This window comes from Panthera pardus, unplaced genomic scaffold (assembly GCF_024362965.1).
Source record: "Panthera pardus isolate Hobbes unplaced genomic scaffold, ASM2436296v1 HiC_scaffold_20, whole genome shotgun sequence".
Taxonomy (NCBI): domain Eukaryota; kingdom Metazoa; phylum Chordata; class Mammalia; order Carnivora; family Felidae; genus Panthera; species Panthera pardus.
Genome location: NW_026526766.1, coordinates 80,012,296 through 80,034,149, shown reverse-complemented (window position 1 = coordinate 80,034,149; position 21,854 = coordinate 80,012,296). Strand labels below are relative to the sequence as shown.

Here is a 21,854-nt window from a genome sequence, read left to right as displayed (position 1 = left end):
CCCTCCCTACCTTAAAATAAGATTTTTGCACTCTGACATTAAGGCCCGTCTGGCTACCAAAGCTCGTGATCCCCTCCCTATCCTGACCGAAGACAACCCCGGCTTTGTAAAACCACACCTTTCCCTGAGCGCTTCCAAGGTGCCGGCCCTGCGCACGGTATATCCCAGCCACCCTTCACCAAATCCTGTCTCCAGGCCTGAAGGGCAGGTACCACTGGCTCTCATGCATCCAGAGAGGAAAGGAGGCTCGGAGAGGCCAAGTGGCTTGCTTGTCACACAGCACAGTAGGGCAGAGCCTCTCAGGGCTCCTAGCTTGGTTTTGCTCAGCCCCACCTGGCCGAGGATTAGGGGTAAGGGCTGTGTGGGTTCAGACTCCTCAGAGTTCAAGGTCAAAGAGGATTCTAATGAACATAATGAGGAATGAAGTCAAGGCTGCCCTTTCAGATACCCAATATGGGGCCTTCTGTTGGCAGGACCTACGAACTGAGAGATGCAGGAGCAGGACTGGGCCTTGCCCTGGGGAAGCAAGCGGCTGGATGTCCACCCATGGCCCACCCCTCACTGCTGGGGCTAGGAAGACAATCCTGTGAAGTGACACATTTTCTTCTCTCCATTTTAAGATAAGAAATCAGAAGCTCAGAGAGGGAGTGTAATTTGTCTAAGGTCACACAGCTAGGAAGGCCCAGGATTCAAACCCAGGGCTAGCCAACTCCAAAAGCCGAGCTCTGACCTGTCTGCCACCCCAACCTGCAAGGCTGAAAGATGGATGGGCCTGAGCAAGCTCTGCCATTGGTGCATCCATCCCTGGCACCCAGACCTACCTTGTACTTGAGGCCAGACTTGAAGTAGCCCAGGAAAGTGGCTGACTCGAAGCCCTGGACCTCACGGTGCTGCACGGCTCGACCATTCAGGTAGTCGTCCAGCTGCACGGTGAAGATGGCAGCTGCCCCGCTCTCGTCCTGGCTGCACTCATTGCCTAGGGGGCGTCAGAGCAGCATGAGCCTGGCTTCCCGAAAGTGGACCCAGCCTCCCAAGGAGGAGGAGTCCTGAGCCTCCAGCACTGTCCAGGCCTGGCTGTAGAAGCTGGGCAAGCCCCTACCTTCTTTGGGCCTCAGTTAACCCATCTGTATAAGGGGATGGCAGGAGGCCGGACTCCATGAGTCTCCAAGAGCCCTCTCAGCTCTGACACATCCTCCTACACTCACCTCTCACTCATTCCCCTGCACTCCCTCTCAGACCTCTAGACATGAAGTCAGGCCTGGGAGCAGTGGCTCAGTTCACAGATTAACAAAGTGAGGTGCGGAGATGGGGGGGAACTTACCGAGTCCTGGAGCAGAGCAGGGGCTCCAGGCTCCTGACTCTGCAGGGCAAACCGGGGTGTGGCTGGAGCTGGACCAGGGAAGTGTGGAGGGGGTCCGGGGGCCCCAGGTCAGCCCAGCTCTGAGTGCCACGGTAACCTGTCTAACCCTCAAGACACTCCCGGGAGGTAGGGTGTGCCCTTTCCAGAGGCACTGAGTGGCGCCAAAGGGCAGAGCTGGGGTCTGAACGGGGGCAGGCGGGCTCTAGAGTTTCCAGACCCGCAATGTCTAGCCAAGGGGAAGGCACACGCTGATGCTCAGCAGTCACTAAGTCCTCCTGGGGGACTGTGCCTCAAGGTCTGTGCTTTACGGGGAAGGGGTGGCCTCACCCAGCCAGTAGTGGAGGTCATACTGCAAGTTGCCATTCCTCAGCTGCACCGTCTTCAGGATGACATAGGCGTCGCCCGTGAAGAAGTCTCCATAAAGGTTGGGGGGCACGGGCACCAGGTCGAACTTCTCCACACGCCAGATCTGCAGGCCGGGCTCCTTCCCTGCCTTGAGGAACTCGGGGTGCTCCACCACCATGCTGCTGGGCTGCAAGAGACAGGCATGGCCTGAGCGGGGGCAGGAGCCTCGGTGGGGAGAGACCCCGGGGCACGAGGGAGGGTGGTTTCCAGCCCCAAGAGCATCTCACTTGAGCCTCTGAATCTCCCCACCCCTGAGGCGAGTCTACCCCCATCTCTGCGAGCCAGCGAGCAAACAGGGCGGAGTTTAGGCTCCAAACCCTGTCCTTGACCAGAGTCTGTCTCGCCTACTCAGCTCACAGGTGATGCAGGGACAGAGGGCTCTACCTCTCTTCTCCCCTCCCTTCTTAGTGCCAATTGGATGGGACAGCTGAGACACGGAGAGGTGAAGTGACTCTGCCAAGGACCCCCAGCTAGGAAGCGGCACAGGGAACTGCTGTAAGCCCCAAGAGCATAAGCTCTGGAACGAAAGGGAGACCCCCTCACATGGCAAGGGTAAATCTGGGGGTCCCCAGGGGTTCAGTGGGTTCCCTTCCAACACCTCAGTGGCTCCTAGAACTAGAAGGGTCCTCAGGGAGCTCATTATGCAACCCCATTCTGCAGATAGGGAAATTGAGGCCCAAATGGGGGAGGGTAGTGGCCCACGGTCACACAGCCTTTTGCTTTTGCTCTTTGGAAGATTTCCCATACCCCATCCATGTCCCCATCACCCTCCCAAGAAGGGCCTAGATGACTGAGCCCAAGTGGCCTCCTGCGCTGTCTGCCTCCTCCCTCCTGCCCCCCCAACGTCCCACCCCCAAATTCCATTTCTTGGAAAAGGTGGAGAGGACGCAGCCAGGGTCTGCAGGAGCCTGTTGGAGAGGAGGCGGTCAAGGATCAGGGGAAGGACATCAGACATGCACAGGGGCTAGAGATGGGGCAGAGGCAGGATGGTTAGCCTGGAGCTGGAGGGCAGAAATCAGCAGGCACAGGTCACCTCGGGCCGGAGGACGGATCTAAGAGAAACCAGATGGGGGGAACTCAGGCAGAGGGGTGGAGAAACACGAAGGGAAAACAGGAGAGAGGAGGAGAAACCAGACAGGACAGAAGAGACAACAGAGAAGGCAGAATAAATAACAGGAATGAGCATAAGCAGGCAGAAGTGAGATCATACAAGAAAGAGGGGGGGAAATCCTGGACAGGGAGAGAGAAATCAGACAAGAAAGAGGTATCTGAAATGAAATCAGAAATCAGAAGAGGGGAGAGAAATCAGGCAGACAGAAAGAGAAATTAGACCAGGAAAAAGAGCAATCAGGAGGGGAACAAGAAATCCGGCCAAGGTGAGGTTAGCCTCTAGGGAGGGAAACAGCCAGGCCCCCTGAGGCTCCCACCCCCTTCCACCGGAGCCCCAGAAGCAGCAAGAGATACTTACAAAGCAACAAAACAGTTTTTCCATTCTAGACCTGAATTACTCCCCTTTTCCTAGCGCTGTATCTGCAAGAACTTACAATAGAGAGTTACTCCGGGAGCCCCGGGCCCCCCGGGCACTCACCCGCGCCTCGGGCACCCGCCCCTGGGACGCCCTTGCCTGGGACGCCCTTGCCTGGGACGCCCCCCGCGACGCGGTGGCCGCGCGAGCCAGCGGCGACAGCGCGCACAGCGCCAGGACCAGCGCGCAGAGCAGCGCAGGTACGGAGTGGTGCGGCGCCATGGCAGCGACGGAGGCAGAAGACCCCAGCCCGCAGCCGCGATCCCCCGGTCACCGACCCTTTATAGCCGCCTGCCCTTCCCACTCAAGCCGGGACCGCCCCTCAGGGAGGGCGCGGGGCCCCGGAGGGGCGGGGATTTGGCCGGGCGGTTGGAGACATGAGGGATTCAACCCGGACCGACCCAACCGGGCGTGGCTGCCCCTTCACTCCTGCTCCCGGGCTGCAACGAAGCAACCGGCCCAGGGAATTCAGCAGGCGCCCACGCAATGCACACTACATGGGTGCGTGCAGGCACCAAAGGTGGGGAACCCAGCTCGGCCTCCTGTGTGCCCCACACTAGCCCCCTCCCCTCTCTGCCCCTAACATCTCCAGTAAAACGATGACAGGAACTTTTATTTTGTGAACGCTTTCCACACATATGAAGGCCAGCACCTCACAACATCCTTTACAGAGCAGGTCCTATGAACAGCCCCACTTTACAGAGGGGAAAACCGAGTGCAGGGTGGTCAAGCAACTTGTGCACAACTAGGAAAAAGTACAGCCCAGATTTGAACCCAGGCAGTCTGGGGGAGAGGCCCACCTAGGCCGCCTGCAGCTGCGCCTAGCTGGGGGCAGGAGGGCAGGGGGCTTGCCTTCACTGCACCAGGGAGCAAGCAAGACTCCCGGGGGGCTGGGTAGAGCTCTCCAGTCCTGAGATTGCACACGCTACTCTACTTGAGACCGCCCGACCGCCCTTCTTTCCTTCTTTTAAAAAGTGTTTCTTTTTATCACAACCTACAGTCACCTATTTGTACAAAGTTGTTCCCCGTCAACCCCACTCACTGCCCCCCAGAAACAACCACTTCTATCTACCCCCTCTGGGCTGGCTGATGCTTGCAGGGCTCACCTTCACGTCTTAAATAACAAGCCCTTATTGGTTCTTGTCGTTGTTGGGTTTTGGGGAGGGGGCCCAGAGGGTTCTTTTTTCACTTTAAGGTCTTATCTATTGGCTCCCTGGGGGGGGGGGGGGGGGAGGCAAGGATTCAAGTCTCTTCCCCACTCCCAGGCTCCCTTCCCACCCCTTCACTGTCCCGCTAGAGGCACCCAGTCAGTGGGTTCAGACAAGTACTATTCTGACTCACGCAGGCCTGCTTCCCACCTCCACCAACCCCTCTCTCTTCCCTCCCCCAACTCTGCTGGACCCACTTCTCTGTTTCCAGATTCTCTTCCCTTCCTCTCTCCTAATAGCCTAGTGCAACGAGAGGAAGAGAACTGGGGAGCTGGAGACCTGGGTTTGATCCCCGCCTCTACTGTGTGTAAGGTACTTCATGCCTCAGTCTCCTCATCTACTAAATGGGTACAGTAGTTACTGAGGATTAAATCAGTCTGTGTGTATGAAAAGGGCCTGGCCTGCAACTAGGTAAACGGGAGCTCCTGTCCCCATTCCCGCAAAGCTATGGTCACCTATCCCAGCTCCTAATGGAGCCCAGTTTCTATTGAATCAGGCTAAAGTTTACCCTGTACCACCCACAACTTCCTCCCACTTAAGGGGGTCTGTAGGTCAGATAAAGAGCTAAGGGAACACACAGAGAGAAGGCAATTCAGACTGTAGGGATTGCTAGAAGACTTCATGAAAAAAAAAGGACTTGTGCCCCAGGCCTCAAAGAGCAAGGAGGAGGCAGATTGAGAATAAAAGACATTCTAGGGGAGGGGACAGGCTGGGCAAAGGACAAGCAAACACAGGCCACATCCAGTGAGTAAGTAGGGGTCCAGTCTGAGACACAGGGAACAAGAGGAGATGAGAGGCTGGCAAGGGTCACAGGGGCCCTGGAGCCCCACAAGAGTCTGCAACTTATCCCAGTGTGGCTCCCAGGGAGCCACGGAGAGATGCCTGAGTGCTCAGGGCTGTGTGCCCAGGCCCTGGCCTGCAGAGGCTGAATTCAGGGCTCTTCCCTCTCCCTGGGGATTTGGAGGATTATAAACCTCCCCCAGTTCCCAGATGCTCTCGATGTAAGCATAAACCGGTTTCACCTCTCTGCATAGCAATTTAGCTCTGTGAATTCGAAAGACCCAAGGCCACAGAAGTCCCACTTCCTTCAGTATTCCTTACAGAGAAACACCAAAATATACGTGCAAGGATGTTCACTGAAGCATTGTTCGAAGAAAACTGGAAAGGACCCAAATGTCCTGGTTAAATAAATTATGGAGCCGCCATACAATAGACCACTCTGCAGCTGTGAAAAAAGAATGAGCTAGCTCTGATTGTGTCTGGCACACAGTAGGCACACAGTAAGCAGAGAGAGACCTCTAAGCACAAAAAGAAGCAAATTGTACGAGGACTATCGTATGACTCCTCGCCTCTTTTTTATAAGGGTGGTGGTTTTTGCATGCATCCTTCAAAAGTCAAGGAGGGTAAACACTAAACTGTCAAGGCAGTGTGCTTGAAAGGGGACAGACCAAGGGGGAGACTTTCACTTGCAAATCCTACTGTGCCTGCCTGAGGCTGGGGTCACTGCAGTCAGCCTGGGAGGACACCTAAGGGTGATGAAAACATTCCAACCCTAGATAATGGTGATGATCACACAACAGAAAAATCTACTAAAAATCGGACTCCTAAACACTCACAATGGGTAAATTGTTACCGTATAGAAGTTACACCTCAATCTACTCACCTGAAAATAAAACTAGCTGTAGGGTTTAAAACTATTTCCAGGTATGTATCCATGATAGTTTTTGTTTCTTTTAAAAAAGAAATAATACCACTAAAAATATACTTAAAGTAATGCCCACTCATTGGACAGTTCATTAAAGACAAAAGAGTAGGGAGAAGAAATCTCATCATCCCAGCCCCCAGAGTGAAAGTGAGTTGGCAGCTGGCCCAGCTGAGCGGTCCCTTCTGGAAGAGTGGCCCTGACCTGGCCAGTTGGTGATTCACAGAGGGCTGCTGTGGCTTGGCCTTGGCCCCAGGGGGGTCACCGACTACCAGCCCAGGGTCCCTGGCCCCCAGGTTACTGATTACCAAGGCCCTACAGCTCTGGAGCCTGGGTCCTCAGCACTGGAGACCTGGTGAAGAGACCCTGGCCCCAGCCTCTGGGGAGCCCGCAGCCTGGAAACTCTTGCTACAGGGCAGTGATGTGTGTGGGCTGTGATGGGGCAATATGGTCTCACACTGCTCCCCGCCTGGAAGACGATGTATGAGTTCAGGACAGTGGGGGATCTCAGTGCAAAAGAAAAACCCCTAGGTAAAAATGAAGAGGCCCAAGTGCTAGACCTGCTTCTGCCACTGACTTCTTGGATGACTTTGCATAAGTCGCTGTCCCTGTCTGGGCCTCAAGTCTCCATATGCCCTATGCACTGGGGCAGCATGCTCTAAGATGCCTTCCTGGCGGCAGCATTCCCGGAAACTGTCTGTGCAACCATATCCCGAACCTACACATCTGTGAGCCTCAGTGTTCCCATCTGTAAAATGGGGGCATTGGACCAGCTCACCTCCATAGGACCCTCTCATTCAGACGGTCCAGGGCCCCTAAGCTGCAGAAGGAGGCACCACCATCACCGATGGCAGCATGCCATCTCACCTCTGGGTCCAGACATCTCTGGGAGAAGAGAGGGAGGAAAGGCAGGCGGGGTCCAATATGGAGTCTCCTTACAGCAACCAGAGAAAACAGGCATTGAAGTTCCCATGTCACAGATGGGGAAACAGACTCCGCGAGTTTCAGTCACTTGCTCAGGGCCACTCAGCTGGAGAGAGGCACCGCTAAGACTCAAACACACGTTGGGCTGGCTCTAATCCCCAAGGGCTGTCTGGGGAGACGAGGCAGAACCCTCCAGGCGTCATCCAGCCTAGGCAGGGAGCGGCAGTGACCCCCGCAGTAGCTAAGCCAATCAAGGCCAGGCCAGCCCCGACAGCCAGCAATCTCTGAGGCAGTCAACCTCACCCCCTTCCCCACACACCTCCCAGGCTGGGGCAGGGGGTCGCAGGAAAACCTGCTAGGCCCCCCGCACACCTGTATGAGTACCCAGGACAAAGGCAAGTCCTAGGAAGACCCCCGGGCTGTGGCCACCGAGCAGACGGACTCTGCCACCCACAGACACTCGGGTCGGGCCTGGTTTCTCTGACTCGGGAGGTAGCCTGGCTCTGCCACCACTTGTCCGGAGAGCACATGTCCTAGTCCCTGCTCTCCTCTGGAACTCACACGTCCCTTTGACCTTTGATCTTGGGTGTTCCTGGTTCCTGCCCAGAGCCGCACACACAGTAGGCAGCTTTTCAGTGTCTTCCGCAGGAAGGAGTTATACAACCATGTCCCTCCCCTGTCGCTAGACCCCCCTCAACTAGCTTGGCCCTGCTCCCTGTGTGACCTCAAGCTGGTCTTCCTGTCTCTCTGGGCCTCCCAGGGCAGCTACCAGAGACTGGAGGAGGCGGCCTCGCCCTCCGCCCCCGGCCACTGTGTACAAAAGGCCTTGGCCGGGCCTGGAAGACGCCACCCTGTTCTTTTCTCTTCACCCCAAACACTGTTGTTCTTGATTTCTCAGGCAGCCGGCCACTCCTGGGAAGCCCTCACTTGGAGCTTGTTTGCTTTCTGGCTCACTGCTGTTCTCTGGGTCCTCCTGGGAACACCCACCCCTCTGGCCCAGGATTTTGCTAATTGGGACAATAGTCAGTAAACAGAGAGGCCAGTTATAAAACCCAGTGAAACTGAGCAGGGCCTCCGTGAGGTGTGGGGAGCCTGTGGCCTTGAAAGAACACGCGTTTCAGAACCTGGGAAACTCAGCTCCTGTGATTAGGGCCTCAGCTTCCTTATCTATAAAATGGGAGGATAACACCCGGCTCACAGAGAATCGAGGAAGCCCAGAGGCCTGACACACAGGAAGAGCCCCCCGCAAAGTCAGCATCCTTCTCCCTGAACTGCCTGGTTTCTTTGCACAGAGGCCTCTGTTCAGCATGGAGACATCATGTGCGAGCAGTGTGGGGGTGCGGTGCAGGAGAAAGCTTACAGGTTCGACAGCCTCTTGAGCTGAGCTGTGTGACCTGGGAAAGGTTACTTTCCCTCTGAGCCTTGGGTCTGTAAATAGGGATAGGGAGGCCCGGTTCAGAATGGTTGGGAGCTCTGGAGCCAGAATGCTGGCGTGAGTTACACAGAGAAGGACTCGTGAGCAGCCATGTTCATTAGTCCATCCTCTTCGTAGACAATGACTCCAAGGACAAGACTGTCACTTCTCAGAGTCACACAGCAAGTACTTGGCAGGGCAGACCTAGAACCCAGCTCTCGACTCCCAGGTCCAGGGCTGAAGCCTGAGCCCGTGACAGGATAGAGCTCCCTGGAAGAACCAGCTGAACCTCTGCCTTGGCCCAGTCTACCACGGGTGTGGACAGCTGTTGGGGAGACGGCCAGTAGGGCTTGGCTGACGCCACCTCCAAGAGACCAACGATCTCAGGGACTGAAGCCACTGGCCCTTTTCCAGCTTCCGGAGGTAACCCCACCTAGTGCTGAGAACCAAGACGGGACATTTAGAGGGGGCCTGGCCGCACCACTTCCTGACCCCGTGCCCTGGAAGCAGCCAGATTTGGCCACGGCCGTGGCCCAGCACCCTTCCTGCCAGGGTCCACTTCTCAGTCTGTCTCCCCTTCCCCAGGGGAGGAGCTGGCCCTGGGAGGCTTGGCAGGCCAGCGGCTGGGGTTGTAAACAGTGACAAAAACTGTATCCCAGCCCCTTTGGCACTCCACAGCCCACCAATAGGGGAGACCCGGGCACAGACACAAATGTGCAGCAGGACAAAGAAGGCCCGACTGCAGGCATTGTAGCCATGGGGCCCAGTAGAAGACACAGACACGGTCTCCATCTGCAAACCTCTGGGGAGGCAGGACCTGTGAGCCCCAAACCAGAGCCAGAATGAGCAGAAGCCACGGGAGGCAGCCCCCTGCTCCACAGAGGAAGGGCTTTCCAAGAGGGAGAAAAACCATGTGCATGATTGTGGAAAGAGCACCTGCCAGGAAAATCTGGGTTTGAATCCCTGACCTAGCACTTCCTAGCTGTGTGCCTTTGAGCGAGTAGCTTCTGCTCTCTGGGCCTCAATTTCCTCATCTGTAAAATGGGGATTATAATACCTCCTTCCTAGGGTTGCTGTGAGAATTCAGTAAGGTAAGATACACTCGAGGCTGAGCGAAGTGTTGGGCATACAGTAGGCAGCTATTAAAAAACGCTTTGGTCATTGTGTGCTGGTGGCATGGGTAGGTGTCTCTCTGAGACTGAAGTTCCTTACATATAAAATTGGGGTAAAAATACCTTTCCCAAAGGCAAGTGGAGGGGACTGAATGCGAGCATAAATGTGGAAGATTCTAAGACCATGCCCAGCATAAAACTCATGTTCAAAAACGCCACTTTCTTTCCTCCTCTTCTGGAGAAGTAATGAGCCGCCCGGTGGTGACCCAGCCAAGGGGACTCAGGTGACAAATGAACCAACTCATCTCTAAGGACCCTTCGGGCCCTGGGATCTAGGATTCTGAAAGAAACGGCAAAGGCAAATAATGTTTGTGCATTTGGCCAAGTCTGCGGGTCAAGTTGATCTTTCACCACGACCCACCAGGAACCTTAGAAGCTCCCTAGGCTAATAATCATGCTGGGAACAATGACAACAGGACATCAGAAGGTAGTGACATGTCCCTTCTGCTGCAGGCTCCAAACGAAGCCCTTCTTTGTGCCTGAGCCTCGCACAGCCAGCCACGGCCAAGACTTCCGCGCGCTGGGCTCAGGCAAGAAGCACGAGCCTATCCACCTGGGTATCAGTCTACATCCTGCAGGCAGAACTCTCAAGAAACACAAATGCGGCAGGTGTGGGGCAGAGGAGAGATGACAGAGTCCGTGAGCAGAGGCCAAGCCCTCATGAGCTCAGGACACCAAGAATGACCAGCAGGGTGAAGACTGTACAAACTCGTATTGAACAGAGCACAGGGCAATGCCCAGTGTGAGTCTGAACAGCCCAGATCCCCACCACAAGGGCACTTGGGAACGTGGCCTTTCTTCAGTGCTTCAGTTTCCTCCTCTATAAAATGGGGTGATGATTCCTACCCTGTAGGGTGTCTGGGAGGATTGAAGGAGCCCCTGGCACCAGGCTTGGCATGCAGCAGGTGTTCAATAACCATAACATCCAAAGACAAACTCCCGGCCTATGTCCAGGCCCTGTATACACACAGTTCACTGGCCGCATATCCACCCTCGACCTCTACCTCTGTGTCCTTCCATGCAAAACAGGAGAGGGCTGGGGGGCCCAGCCAAGGCCCGGAGACCCAGAATGGTTGCTGATGCCAGGGATGGGGAGGCATCTCAGGAGAGGGCCTCCAACCAGCACCTAGAGAGCCCACCTTGCCTTCCAGCCGCCATGAGTCTCTCCTCATGACACCCTGCCCTCTTTTCTGGTCTGCCCTCACCAGAAAGAACGAGGGCTCTGGAGTCACCATCTGATCCCAGTCCTATCACTCATTATCTGGTGACCCTGAGCAAGTGACTCAACCTCTCTGAGCCTATGTCCTTGAGTACAGAGTGGTCAGATGATCTCACAGGCTTGCCAAAACCTGATCCTAGTCAAAGTCAGTTATGGAAAAATTCCTAAGCCCATAGCATGATGAAAGATTCTTTGCAATTTAGCTCAAACTTTTACCTACCATAGAACTTCCAGAGATGCAAAGATATTTTTTATTGCTACTAATCCTTTTAATTGTAATAGTTTTGTGGGTTTTTTTTTTTTTTAATACTTTCCCCTCTTAAACATAAGCAGAGGTATAATAGTGGAATGCTTTTGTTCCTTTTCCGGCCCAGAAAATAATCACAACCAGCTGGAAGAATGAAACAAGATTCAGCACATACTACCCAATGTCCGGCACAGTTGGGCTCCGGAATGGGTGCTGTCTTCTCTCCGGGCTTCACCTGCATCCAGGCACCTGCCCAGTGACCAGCATCACCCTGCAGGCATCTGTCCCTCCGGGGGCTCCGGGAACCCTCGGTGACACTGTGGCCTAACCACAGTCATCCCACCAAGACACGACAGGAGGGCTGAAGCCAGAGCTGACGTGCTCCACCCTACACACTCTGTGCCTCACAACCCCACACCCTACTTCCCAACCTCACATCCCAGGACTGTGCTAGGTCAGGGTCTCCATCTGTCCTCGGGAACCACTGCACCAGATTCCTCGCTGCCATTATCCATAGAGATTGCATCACTGCTTACTCAAGACCCTTCCATGGCCTCCAGCGCAGACTGGAAGTCAGGACCCCCAAGCTTGGCATCTCAGGCCCTCCATGCTCTTTCAGCCTCGTCACCCACTGACTCCTCCAGCAACACTCTCTGGGCCAGCTAAACGTGCCTCTAGATGCCAATTTCCGGCCTCTAGAAGAGCTGGGGTCTAGCCTCAGCTCTGCCTCTGCCTCTGTGTGACCTTGCCTCTCGGAGCCTCGGGCTCCTCATCGGGCTTTTGGGGCTCCTGTGCAGACCAGACAACATAAGGCGGTGAGCGCCAGGCGCCAGGGGGCTCAGGAAGTGCTAGCCTGGAGCCGCCGTCCAGGCACCTGCAGCCTCTCCTTGCCCTCCCATAGCAGCTGGTGGCTATCTGCTTCTCAGCCCCAGCAGCTGTGCGTGCTCTCTCCTAAGTCCCCGGAATGCAGACGTGCTTGCAGCCAGCAGCGGCAGCCAGAGGGGGAAGCAGGAGGGAGGGTGGCTTAGAGGAAAATCACTGGGGTCTGGCCCAGCCAACGTTGGTGCTCACAGCTGCCTCTGAAAGAAGCGGGGGCCCGGCAGGCTCTTTCTGAGCCAGGGACTTGGTCCCAAGCCTTGACCCCTGTCTGAGCTCACAGGGTGGTAGGGGGTACCCTGGGCCCCACTCCTCCCGGACACTCCCACTCTCTGGCATCCAAAGAGACAGGAAGGAGGAGGCAAAAAACAGACAGGCCTTTGTGAGAAGACACAATTGGCCCCTGCTGCTTCGTGCTGGAGCCCCAGGCACTGACACGGAAAGGGTCCCTCCGTGACCCAGGAGCCTGCTCCATTGCTACGTCCCAAGCCCTATGTCCCAGCACCCTGTACACCGTGTTCTCTGTGCCCCATACCAGACCTGTGGTCCTCATACCTTGTCCTGCGTGCGCCCCCTGATGCGCGTTCCATGCGCTGTGTCCCATGTCACTTACTTACATCATGCTCCATACACCAGGTCACACAGTTGTCTGATGCCCTCTGCTCTACATACCAGCTTTCGAAACACCAGGTCCTGTCCCTTGAAAGTGTGTGCCCCAAACCTTGCGCTAAGTCCGTGAATGGTGTCCCCCACTCCGCGATTCCCGTCTCTAGGGTAATGATTAAGGAGGCCAGACTCCCAGCCCTTCTGACTGTTGCCTATTCGACTGAGAGAAGTTACCTCCATAGTCGGTGCCTCAGTAACTTTGGCTATGAAATAAAAATGATACGAACGCTCACCTAGGAAGAGTTGTGGCGGGCATGAAAAGAGATCATGCATTAACAATGCTAAGCCCAGCACGTGGCACAAAGTGAGTCAATACAATGTTTGTGAACATTGTTATAAGCACACCCAGGTACCTGTACTGCCCCCTGTATACTGCGTGCCAGGCTCCCCACATGCCTGGCTCACACGATGCATCAGACATTCCACCACATTAGCGAAATTCAAACAATAAGCTACAAGAAGGATAGGATTATCCCCTCTCCTATGGAGGAGAAATCCAAGGCTCAGAGAAGGGCAGTAATCTGCATGAGGTCACACAGCTAGAAAGAGTGAACCTGGAGGGGCACACACGTCTGGGCACTCAAAGGGACAGAAAGGAGATCAGTGGTGGGCTAGTGGGGTGGGTGTGGAGACAGGCATCACTTAGGGATGATCAGGGGTGATGAAAATACTGTCCAACTGCATTGTGGTGACGGTGACAGAGCTCTGTAAATTTACTACAACTCACTGAATTCATTAGAACAGGTGAGTTATGTGTACGTAAATTACTTTGACAACTTGCAGGAATTATACTTCCAAAAAGCTGCTGCTGCTGTTGTTGTTGTTCTTTTTAAAGCTCATGCACTTCCTATGCACCATTCTGCCAAAACGTGCAGCAAAAAAGTGAGTACAGATGGTCACAGAGGCTAAGCAACCTCTCTGAGGCCCAGCCGGGAACAGCCTTGAACAGGGAGGTTCCCAAACACCTCTGCAGCCCAGGTGTGCAGCAGAATCCCTTAGGGAGCTCCAGAACCCGTGGATTCCCAGGCCCCACGCCCAGCCTCTGGGTGTGTAGGTCAGGGTGGGGCCCAGGCACCTGGGATTCTGAGACTTAGCCTGGACTGGGAGCCACTCATCAAAGCCCAGCATCTTCTTTCACAGGCGGGAGAGGGGACTTGTCAGACCCAGTCAATCAAGCAGTGGGGAAGCCAGGGCTGAAATTGGGGCCCCCTTCCCTGTCCTTTCTCTGTTTCCCTCCTCCTCCCTGGCCCTCAGCCTCCTGGTGACTCAGGGGTCTGAGTCATCCTGTGGCACCACAGAGGAAACTTCTTAGGAAAAACAATCCCCAAACAAAGCCTCCCCTGATCTGCGGAACAGAATAAGCCCAGGAGGCTAAGAGAGGGAGGAGAGAAGAACACAGGGTGGAGGTAGAGACCAGGACCCCACAAAGACTTGGTCTCTCCTACTGGCCACTGATTTGTGTGGGACCCTACAGAAGGCACTTCCCTGCTCTGAGCCTCAGTTTCCCCACCTGCAAATAGCACCTACTACTGCACGTAGAAGCTTATTATGGACCCCACAACATGATAAGTTTTTGTAAGCTTTTTCTTACGTAATGCTTCCCCAAAACCCATGGCTAGCATCATGCCCATTTTACAGGCAGGGAAACTAAGGCTCAGAGGGGTTCAGTCCCAGGTCACATAGTTAGGAAGTACAGGGCAGGGTCTGGATCTAGGGCTATCTAACTCTGAAGTCTTGCTCTCACTCCTACACCCCTGTAAAACATACCTCCTGCATGTGTTGGCATGCAGTTCACATCTCAACAAAAATAAGGTGAAAGGCCATGGTAGGTTCTCAGCTACAAACGTGTCTCTCCTTTCTGTGTCAGGCCTTGTTTCAGGACCTCCCGGCCCCGTGGGGAGCACACAGGAACTTGGGTAGTCACTCAAATGGCTCTGGGCAGTGGGAGCACAAGGCAGGGAGCACCCAGGGCCTAACCAGACAAGGAGGAGGAACGTTTGTGCAGAGCCTTGAAGAACGAAGGGAGGTTTGTCTTTGGGAGCTGGGAACCACCAGGCAAGTCAGGAGGAGGGAACAGCAAAGGCAAAGGCTGGGAGGTGTGACCCACACAGAGCAAGGCAAACATTCGAGGGGCATGGCTGGGGAAAGGGCCCGAGTGCCAGGAGTCCTGGCCTGCTCCCAGGCAGGAGGGAGAACAGGATCAGAGCTGGTGTCATCTCTGCAGAGGGCCTGGCTGGCCGCTGACACGGGGGTCAGGAGTAGGACTTCCCCTGAGGCCTACCTGGAGCCCCTCCTCTGAGCAGGCTTCGGGGACCACCCCAGATCCCTTGCCACTCACCCATGGGTCAGAGTCTGCCCCAAGGGCCTCTTCCTCGGCCATCGCCGGGCCGGGCAGAGGGTAGGCGAGCCTCTCCCGACCACATCGACCTAATCGCGCAGGCCTATAAATAGGACCCCGTGGCTTAGTCTGAAATAGCTGTGCCAGGCCCAACTCCACAGGCATCACATGGGCACACGCAGTTCCGGAAATGGTCCTTGACACATTGGCACATTAAAACCCAAAACTTCCTCAGGAAACCATTGTTTCATGCTCTAATTCACTTTCTTAAACAAGAGGCAGTGGGTTAGGGAGAAGAGCCCACCCAACTCCTGCTGATTACTGGCAGTGGCCCTTGTGACCCCTTCTCTGCTCCCTACTCTGGGGGCCCTGAGCAAGCCACTACCTCTCTCTGGGCCTCAATTTCTCCAAACGTAACTAGGGTGGTTGGATGATTTTCTTAGGGCCCTTCTAGTCAGGATACTCCCTGGAAATATCTGGGAGACCCCCTACCCACCCAAATGCCCATCCCATTGTTGCCTCTTCTCCAGTTGACTTGGGAATTTTTTTTAAATTATCAGCATTAAAAAAAAATGAGAATTGCAAAAGGGAGAAATGAACAGGTCTTTGCCCTGTCACTGAAAGGCTGGGTGACCTTAGATGAGTCACTATCTCTCTCTGGGCCCCAAATTCCTCAGCCATAAGATAAAGATGCTGGTGAGATGATTACAGATTTGTGGCCACACAGGACCCCCAAGGGGCAGATTACAACATGGATGGGGCTGTTATCAACCGACAGGGAAGTAAAGATAACCAAGGTTATCAGCGTGCACCAGGCATTTGCTTCGAACTTTACTCCCCACTCAGTTAATCCTCAACAACCCCCTTTCCCCATCTCACAGATGAGTAAACTGAGGCTGAGGGATTAAGAGATGTGACTAGCAAGTCGGGGCCAGAGTGATTTTGCAGGCTCAGACCCGTTACCTCTGGAGCCCAGGATGTAACCACACTCGGTGCTGCAGTGAGATGGGTGCCGGCGGCTCAGGAGTGCCGACCAACAGGGACATAACCCAACAAAGGCATGGGACAAAGAGGGGAAGAGCGTTTTACCGTGGGAGTGACAAGGCTTTGCCCAGTGACACTCATTGTCTCCGACCAGTTTACGACGTTGCCCCTCCCGTCTGCCCTCCTCCCCACCTCTCACCTGCTCTCAAATCCCAATGTTCAAATCACTCCTCAGCTCAAAACCTGCCCACGTCTCCCTGGCATCCAGAGGACGGAGACCCTGCACCTCCGGCCACTCCCCACCTCAGCCCCACATTCCTGCTTCAGCTACACGGCTCACTAGTCCCTAGGCACAGTGGCTCCAGGTGGCGTTGCCCACGCGACTCCCTTGCCCAGAATGTCCAAGTGCCCCCTCAGCCCGGTGCCTGGCACAGAGTAGGAGAAGCCCTCTCTGGCTCCTGGAGGCCCTGGCATTTCTCCCAGTGCACTCCGGGCCTCAGCCGCCGCAAATCTGGGTCTCCAAGTGCAGGGTGGGGTCCAATTCACCTCCCCTCTGCAGCACAGAAGCTCAGCAAGGGTTGGCTGGGTAAATGAAAAGTTGCAAAGAGCAGAGAGAATGCTGAAAAGGGCACATTTCCCAGGACAGACCGACACAAGGCTTTGACAAGCCTCAAAGCCTTGACTGAGGCACAGGGTCAGGACACCACGCTGTGGAAGAGACAAAAATTACACCCTCAGGACGCATCAGAGTGGGAACTGGAGCCAGCTCTTTCGAGGGCTCCTTCTAATCATGCAATCTGGGCAGGTCCTCTCTCCTGCTTTAAAACTTTCAGTGGCGCCCCAGCGGTTTAGGATAAAGTCCAAACTCTGGCCCTTGAGGGCCTGCATGCCCAGATGCTGCCTCGCCTCCAGTTCCTTCTGCAGCCAGGCTTTCTTCCAGTTCCTCAACGACTCCACATGCAAACACTGTTCCCTCTGCCTGGGGGCTCCCTCCCCTGCTCACGCAGCCACCTGCGGCCCCCTGTCCAGGTCTGGGCTTTCTCGGGGAGGCCTCAGTCATGTGTCCCAACAAAATGCCACCACGCCCACCAACTCCATGCGCTCTCATAACCCCTGTCACTTCCTCCTCAGCTGAAGAAAGGCTGGGTCTGTTACGTGTATAACGGCTGACTATCAGACCCAAGACGGTACGGCCCATGAGGGATGGGAAAATCTTGTTCTTTGCTGATTCTCCAACACCAGTTCCGGGCCAAGCATCTGTCGACGCACACACGGTTGAATGAATGAGTGAATGAACAAATGAACCTATATGCGTAACTCAAGACCAGAAGGTGGTTAGAATCCGGGTGAACATTGGATGCAGGAAAACTGGGCCCCGACTAAGAAGATCAGAGAAGTAGGGAGATAAACTGAGCGGAGCAGCCTCCCAGGAGCAACAAGGAGAGAGTGCTTCCAGAAGAAGGTAACCAGAGAGGTGGTACAGGGAGACCTGAAGAAGTGCCACTGCATTTTGACAAGTAGGAGGTCACTGGGGCCACCCTGGCTGAACCAGAGTTCAGCGGAGGGGGCATGAGGCGGGGGCACACTGCCAGGGGACAGCAGTGAAGGGGGCAGGGTAGCAAAGCTCTTAGTTAACAGGTACGCAGCTGGGCCTGAGCCGGTCTGGCCCTGCACGGTCTGCAGAAGTGGGGAGAGCAGGAGACAGGTCCCTCTGTCACTGTTGCCAAAGGCACTGGCATGGCCTAACACTCTTTTTGGTGACAGAACACTTGGGGCAATTCAGTTTTGGCAGCTGTCAGGCCTCAGTTTCAAAAGCGGAAGCATCAGAACCAAGACAGCCTCCTTTCTGGGCAGCCTCAGGGCTGGCCCTTCGTCTGCAGAACCCTTAAGGTGCAGCTGAAGTGAGCCAAGTCCCATCTCTGGGCCTAGCGGGCCTTCAAGCAATCCCAGGCTTCGTGGACAAAGCATTCAGGAGACCATCAAAAGGCAACTGTATCTAAGCTCTGGGAAAGAGGAACAGCAGTGACGACTGTCCCTGCCCCCCCACCCCCACCCCGCAAAGCCAGCTGGGTCACAGCAGATGAGTAAACCCTGGAGTCATTCAGCCCCTTCTCCTTTTGGCCACCAAGGGTGATGTCATGAGCTGGAGGGGTGTTTTCCAGGCTCTCCAGACGGTTGCTATTGGAAATTCGCCTCTGCTGCCGCATTGGAAGCTGGGCTTTCCCCCTAGTCGTGATCCTTCCCATTTCACAGTTCACAAAGCTCGTTAGCATCTATAAGCTTCTACAGTCCTCATGACAACCTTGTTAGGTGGGTGGGTGGGAGACCAATACACCCATTTTATGGGGGGAGAAACGGAGGCCCAAGCTGGGTCATGAAGTGGGTCTCTTGCTTCCAGCCCAGAACTCTGCATGGCAGCCTCCTGGGGTGGGGGGGGGGGGTGGGGGGGGAGGGGGGGGTCAGTGAATCTGATAGTCAGGTGGGCCCCACCCTGCCAGCTGTCCCAGGTGGGGATGACTCATCCACCTGCCCTGTGACTCACACAGCTTGAGTCCGCCTCTTACGGTCAACAAGCTGGAGGCTTGGCAGCCAAGCCCCCGCATGTTCTCACCTCTCCAAAGCCTCCGGGGAGAATTCCTGTACCTCCAGGGAATCCACCCTCTTACGGAAGAGCTGACAGAGCCCCGGAGAGGGAAAGCGACTTTCCTCCAGCCACACTGTGAGAAGTAGCACAGCCGGGATAGGGCCCAGGTGCCCTGGCGCCCAGCCCAGCCCTTCCTTGTCTCTTCCCCACAGGATCCCGCCCTCGCCGGTGAGGAGCAAATGAGGCAATGGGCAGAAATGTGCTCCGAGTTTTACCAGAGAAACCTCAGGGACTCCCTTTGAATCCACTGTGGTGAGCAGCGGCTGCTTCCACTGTCCCCTCCAGACTCCCCTGGGCAGCCAGAGCTGGGCTTAGGAGGACTCAGGGGTGTGTGCACTGTTGTACCTACCTTGCAGGGCTGTGAGGGGGAAGACGGCTGCTCCCGACAGAGGTGCTGGGACCACGGCAGAAGCACTGATGTACAAGGGGGGTTATCAGCACGACCTGTAAACAAGGGGCCAAGAATCTCAAGGTCAGGTGCTCCAGGTCATCTGGTCAAATCCACATCTGATACTTCTACTCATCCCCAGAACCCCCCACCCACCATCACACAGCCCCTACTTGCACAGCTCAAACAACGGGGAACTCACTTCCTGCCAAGGCCGTAAGACCATCTGTTGAAGAGTTTGGCTGGTTAAAAGAACTGTTGTTAGGATGAGCTAAAGTCTCTCTCCCTATGGCTTTGACCTGCTGGTCCGAGCTCTATCCGCTCGGATTACCCAGAAGAGGTCTGTCACCCTGTTTCCCAATGGCTCCTTAGAGACAAAGACAGTGATCTTGGGCCCCCCAGGTCTTATACAAGTTGTATACCCCCTTTCCTCCAGCTTTTCCTGAGATGAGGTGTCTGGTTCCCTCTCTCCTCACCTTCCCCAGTCAGCTCCAAATGAACCTTGTGCCTACTGCCAGCACAAGACCCAGAATTTGACATTCAGGCAAGCTCTCTCCAGGGCAGGGCAAGCGGAACTCTCACCACCATCATTCCAGATATCATGCCTCTGTTAATCCAACCTAAAATGCCATCTGCATGTAGGCAAACCCCAGGGCATGTCTGAATTCTGCTTAGGGTCAATGTCAGAGCTGTGGTTCAGGATTCTGGAGTTGACCCCTCATTTAACTAACTGTGTAACTTGATCAGGTTACTTCACCCTGAGTCTCAGATTTCTTCTCTGTAAAAAGAAGGATTAGGTCAGAACTTATTCCATAGGCTAGCATAAGGATTAAATGAGATAGAATACGTCAAGGGTTTTGTACGGTACATAGGTTTACTGACAATTAAATCCCTAAGCCTTTTTTTAGAAATTATATTTTTCTCATTCTGTACTTGTGCAACTTGGGAACCCAAGCTGTTTACGTGGTCCACTATTGTAAGACCATATTATCATTATCTGGCAATAGGTCTTTCTCTCCTACCAGGGTGTGAGCCCTGCCAGACAGCTTGGTCTTTGAAGCCCCGCACATGAGCTGGCAAACAGCAAAAGCAGTGGGTATATGTGCTAGAAGACTGAACAAAGGACCAGCCAAGATTGGCCCCACAGTGGATGGTGCAGCCCAGCCCTTTGGGCCCCCGCCTTTCAGGGACAAACTGGATCTTCACCCTTCCCCAACGCCCCAGAGCCCCAGGCATCTACATTCAGGGGGGCAGCTAAGCAACCTGGCTCCCGCCTGCCCTGGAAAATTTCTCTGCCCAAACCAGCTGCTCCAAGCCAAGGACAGAGTCCAAGATCCCAAATGCAGTGGGGCGCCCTACAGGCTCCAGGGATTAAGACACAAATGAGCCCTGTTCTCAGCTGACAGTCAACGGCCCAGGCATTCCTGGTGTATTTCTGCATTGTGAGTGGCAGACATAAGCAAGGCAGGGCATCTGAAAAAGAGGCTGGGTGCTTCTCTGGGCCCCACAGTGCCACCTCTGTGGCCTTCCTCAGAGTTCCACATGGATCGATCAAAGCAGAGTTGGGTTGGGTTGTGTTCCTGCAAATGACTACTGACCTCTCACTTCCTGTTCATTCTGTGTGAGGATAAGCCTTCGAAATCCGCTCCCCCTTTTCTTCTACACACCTCCAGATCACACCCTCACCCTCACTGGTGGTGCTACGTTTGTTCCTGAATGTAACTTGCTCCTCCCCCTGGTGCTCCCCATGTCAGCAACAGCACCACCATCCACCATCCACATGCTGGGCCAGGTCAGACCCCAGGGCAGCACCCTCCTCAACCTCCCCTGCTCTGGCACTCATGCCTCCCGCACCACCTCGCCCGGCCCTGTCCTGCCGGCTCTACTCAGATGCATCGTCTTGTCCCCACCCCCACCGCCAACATCCTGGTCCAGGCGCCACCACCACTCTCTCATCTGGGTGACTACAGTGCTTGCTTCCCGACCGGTCCCCACACCTCCTCTCTCCCCTACGGTGCAAGCCCAGACCACGCCACTCCTCTGCTCAGACTCTTCCATGGTTCTCTTAGAGCGCCCCCCCCCCCACCCAGATCAAGTCCAAGATCCTCAGCGAACTTTTCAACGCCCTTCATGATCTGTCGCTGTCAGTCCCCTGAGCTTCAGCCTCTTTAGTTCCTGTCTTCCACCCACACCCCTCCAAGCTCCAGCCAGGCGAAGCCGCACTCTGCCCCGAGTCCTCTTGTAATCTTCACACAGAGTCTCCTCTGTTCTAGAACCCTCTTCCATCCCTGTTCGTCACTTCTCCTTCCGCTCATGATCAAGCCCAGCTTTCCTCCAGGAAGTCTGCTGTAACCTCCCCACCCCCGTGAGGGTGAGCTCCTTGGAACTCCCACAGGCCTCTACTCTTCCTTGTCACACTGCATTACTTACAGTCCCTTTCCAAGTCAGCCTTCCCCGTTAGACTAAGATCTGCTCCCATGGATCCGAGTACCTAGCCTAAGGCCGAGGCCACCATAGCTCAAGAGTCACCGAAGGAAGAAGCTATGTGCATATACACACGTGTGCACACGTGCGTAGACATATACTCATGCACATGCACACGTTCACAGATGCTGAGAGTACAGGTGCTGCCATCTATGGGCAAAAAGAGCATTACACTCTTTCCCAGGCTGGGGACACTGGGAGCCCCAGGGTTGCAAATTTGGCTGGGTTTAGAATTAACTCCAGCGAGCTCCAAGTTAGCCTATTTTCCGTTCTGGACCTTAAGGCTGCAGCAACTTAA

The 21,854-nt window shown here is 55.0% G+C and overlaps 1 protein-coding gene across 5 annotated transcripts in view; it reads right to left on the bottom strand.

The window, feature by feature from the left end:
- The window catches only part of GSN (gelsolin), a 53,540-nt gene that overhangs the window by 23,957 nt on the left and 7,729 nt on the right, over window positions 1–21,854 (bottom strand). Inside the window, exons 2-4 of one of the 5 annotated variants that reach the window (XM_019453983.2) lie at window positions 19,034–19,128; window positions 1,688–1,892; window positions 822–976 (exon numbers count right to left, since the gene is read on the bottom strand). In XM_019453983.2, coding sequence (XP_019309528.1) covers window positions 822–976; window positions 1,688–1,883 — 351 coding nt within the window. In that variant the 5' untranslated portion in view covers window positions 1,884–1,892; window positions 19,034–19,128. Of the gene's footprint in view, window positions 1–821; window positions 977–1,687; window positions 1,893–3,233; window positions 3,273–3,353; window positions 3,567–15,056; window positions 15,081–19,033; window positions 19,129–21,854 lie in introns of those variants that run through there. The other 4 variants (XM_019453979.2, XM_019453980.2, XM_053908246.1 and 1 more) reach the window with 4 other exon arrangements.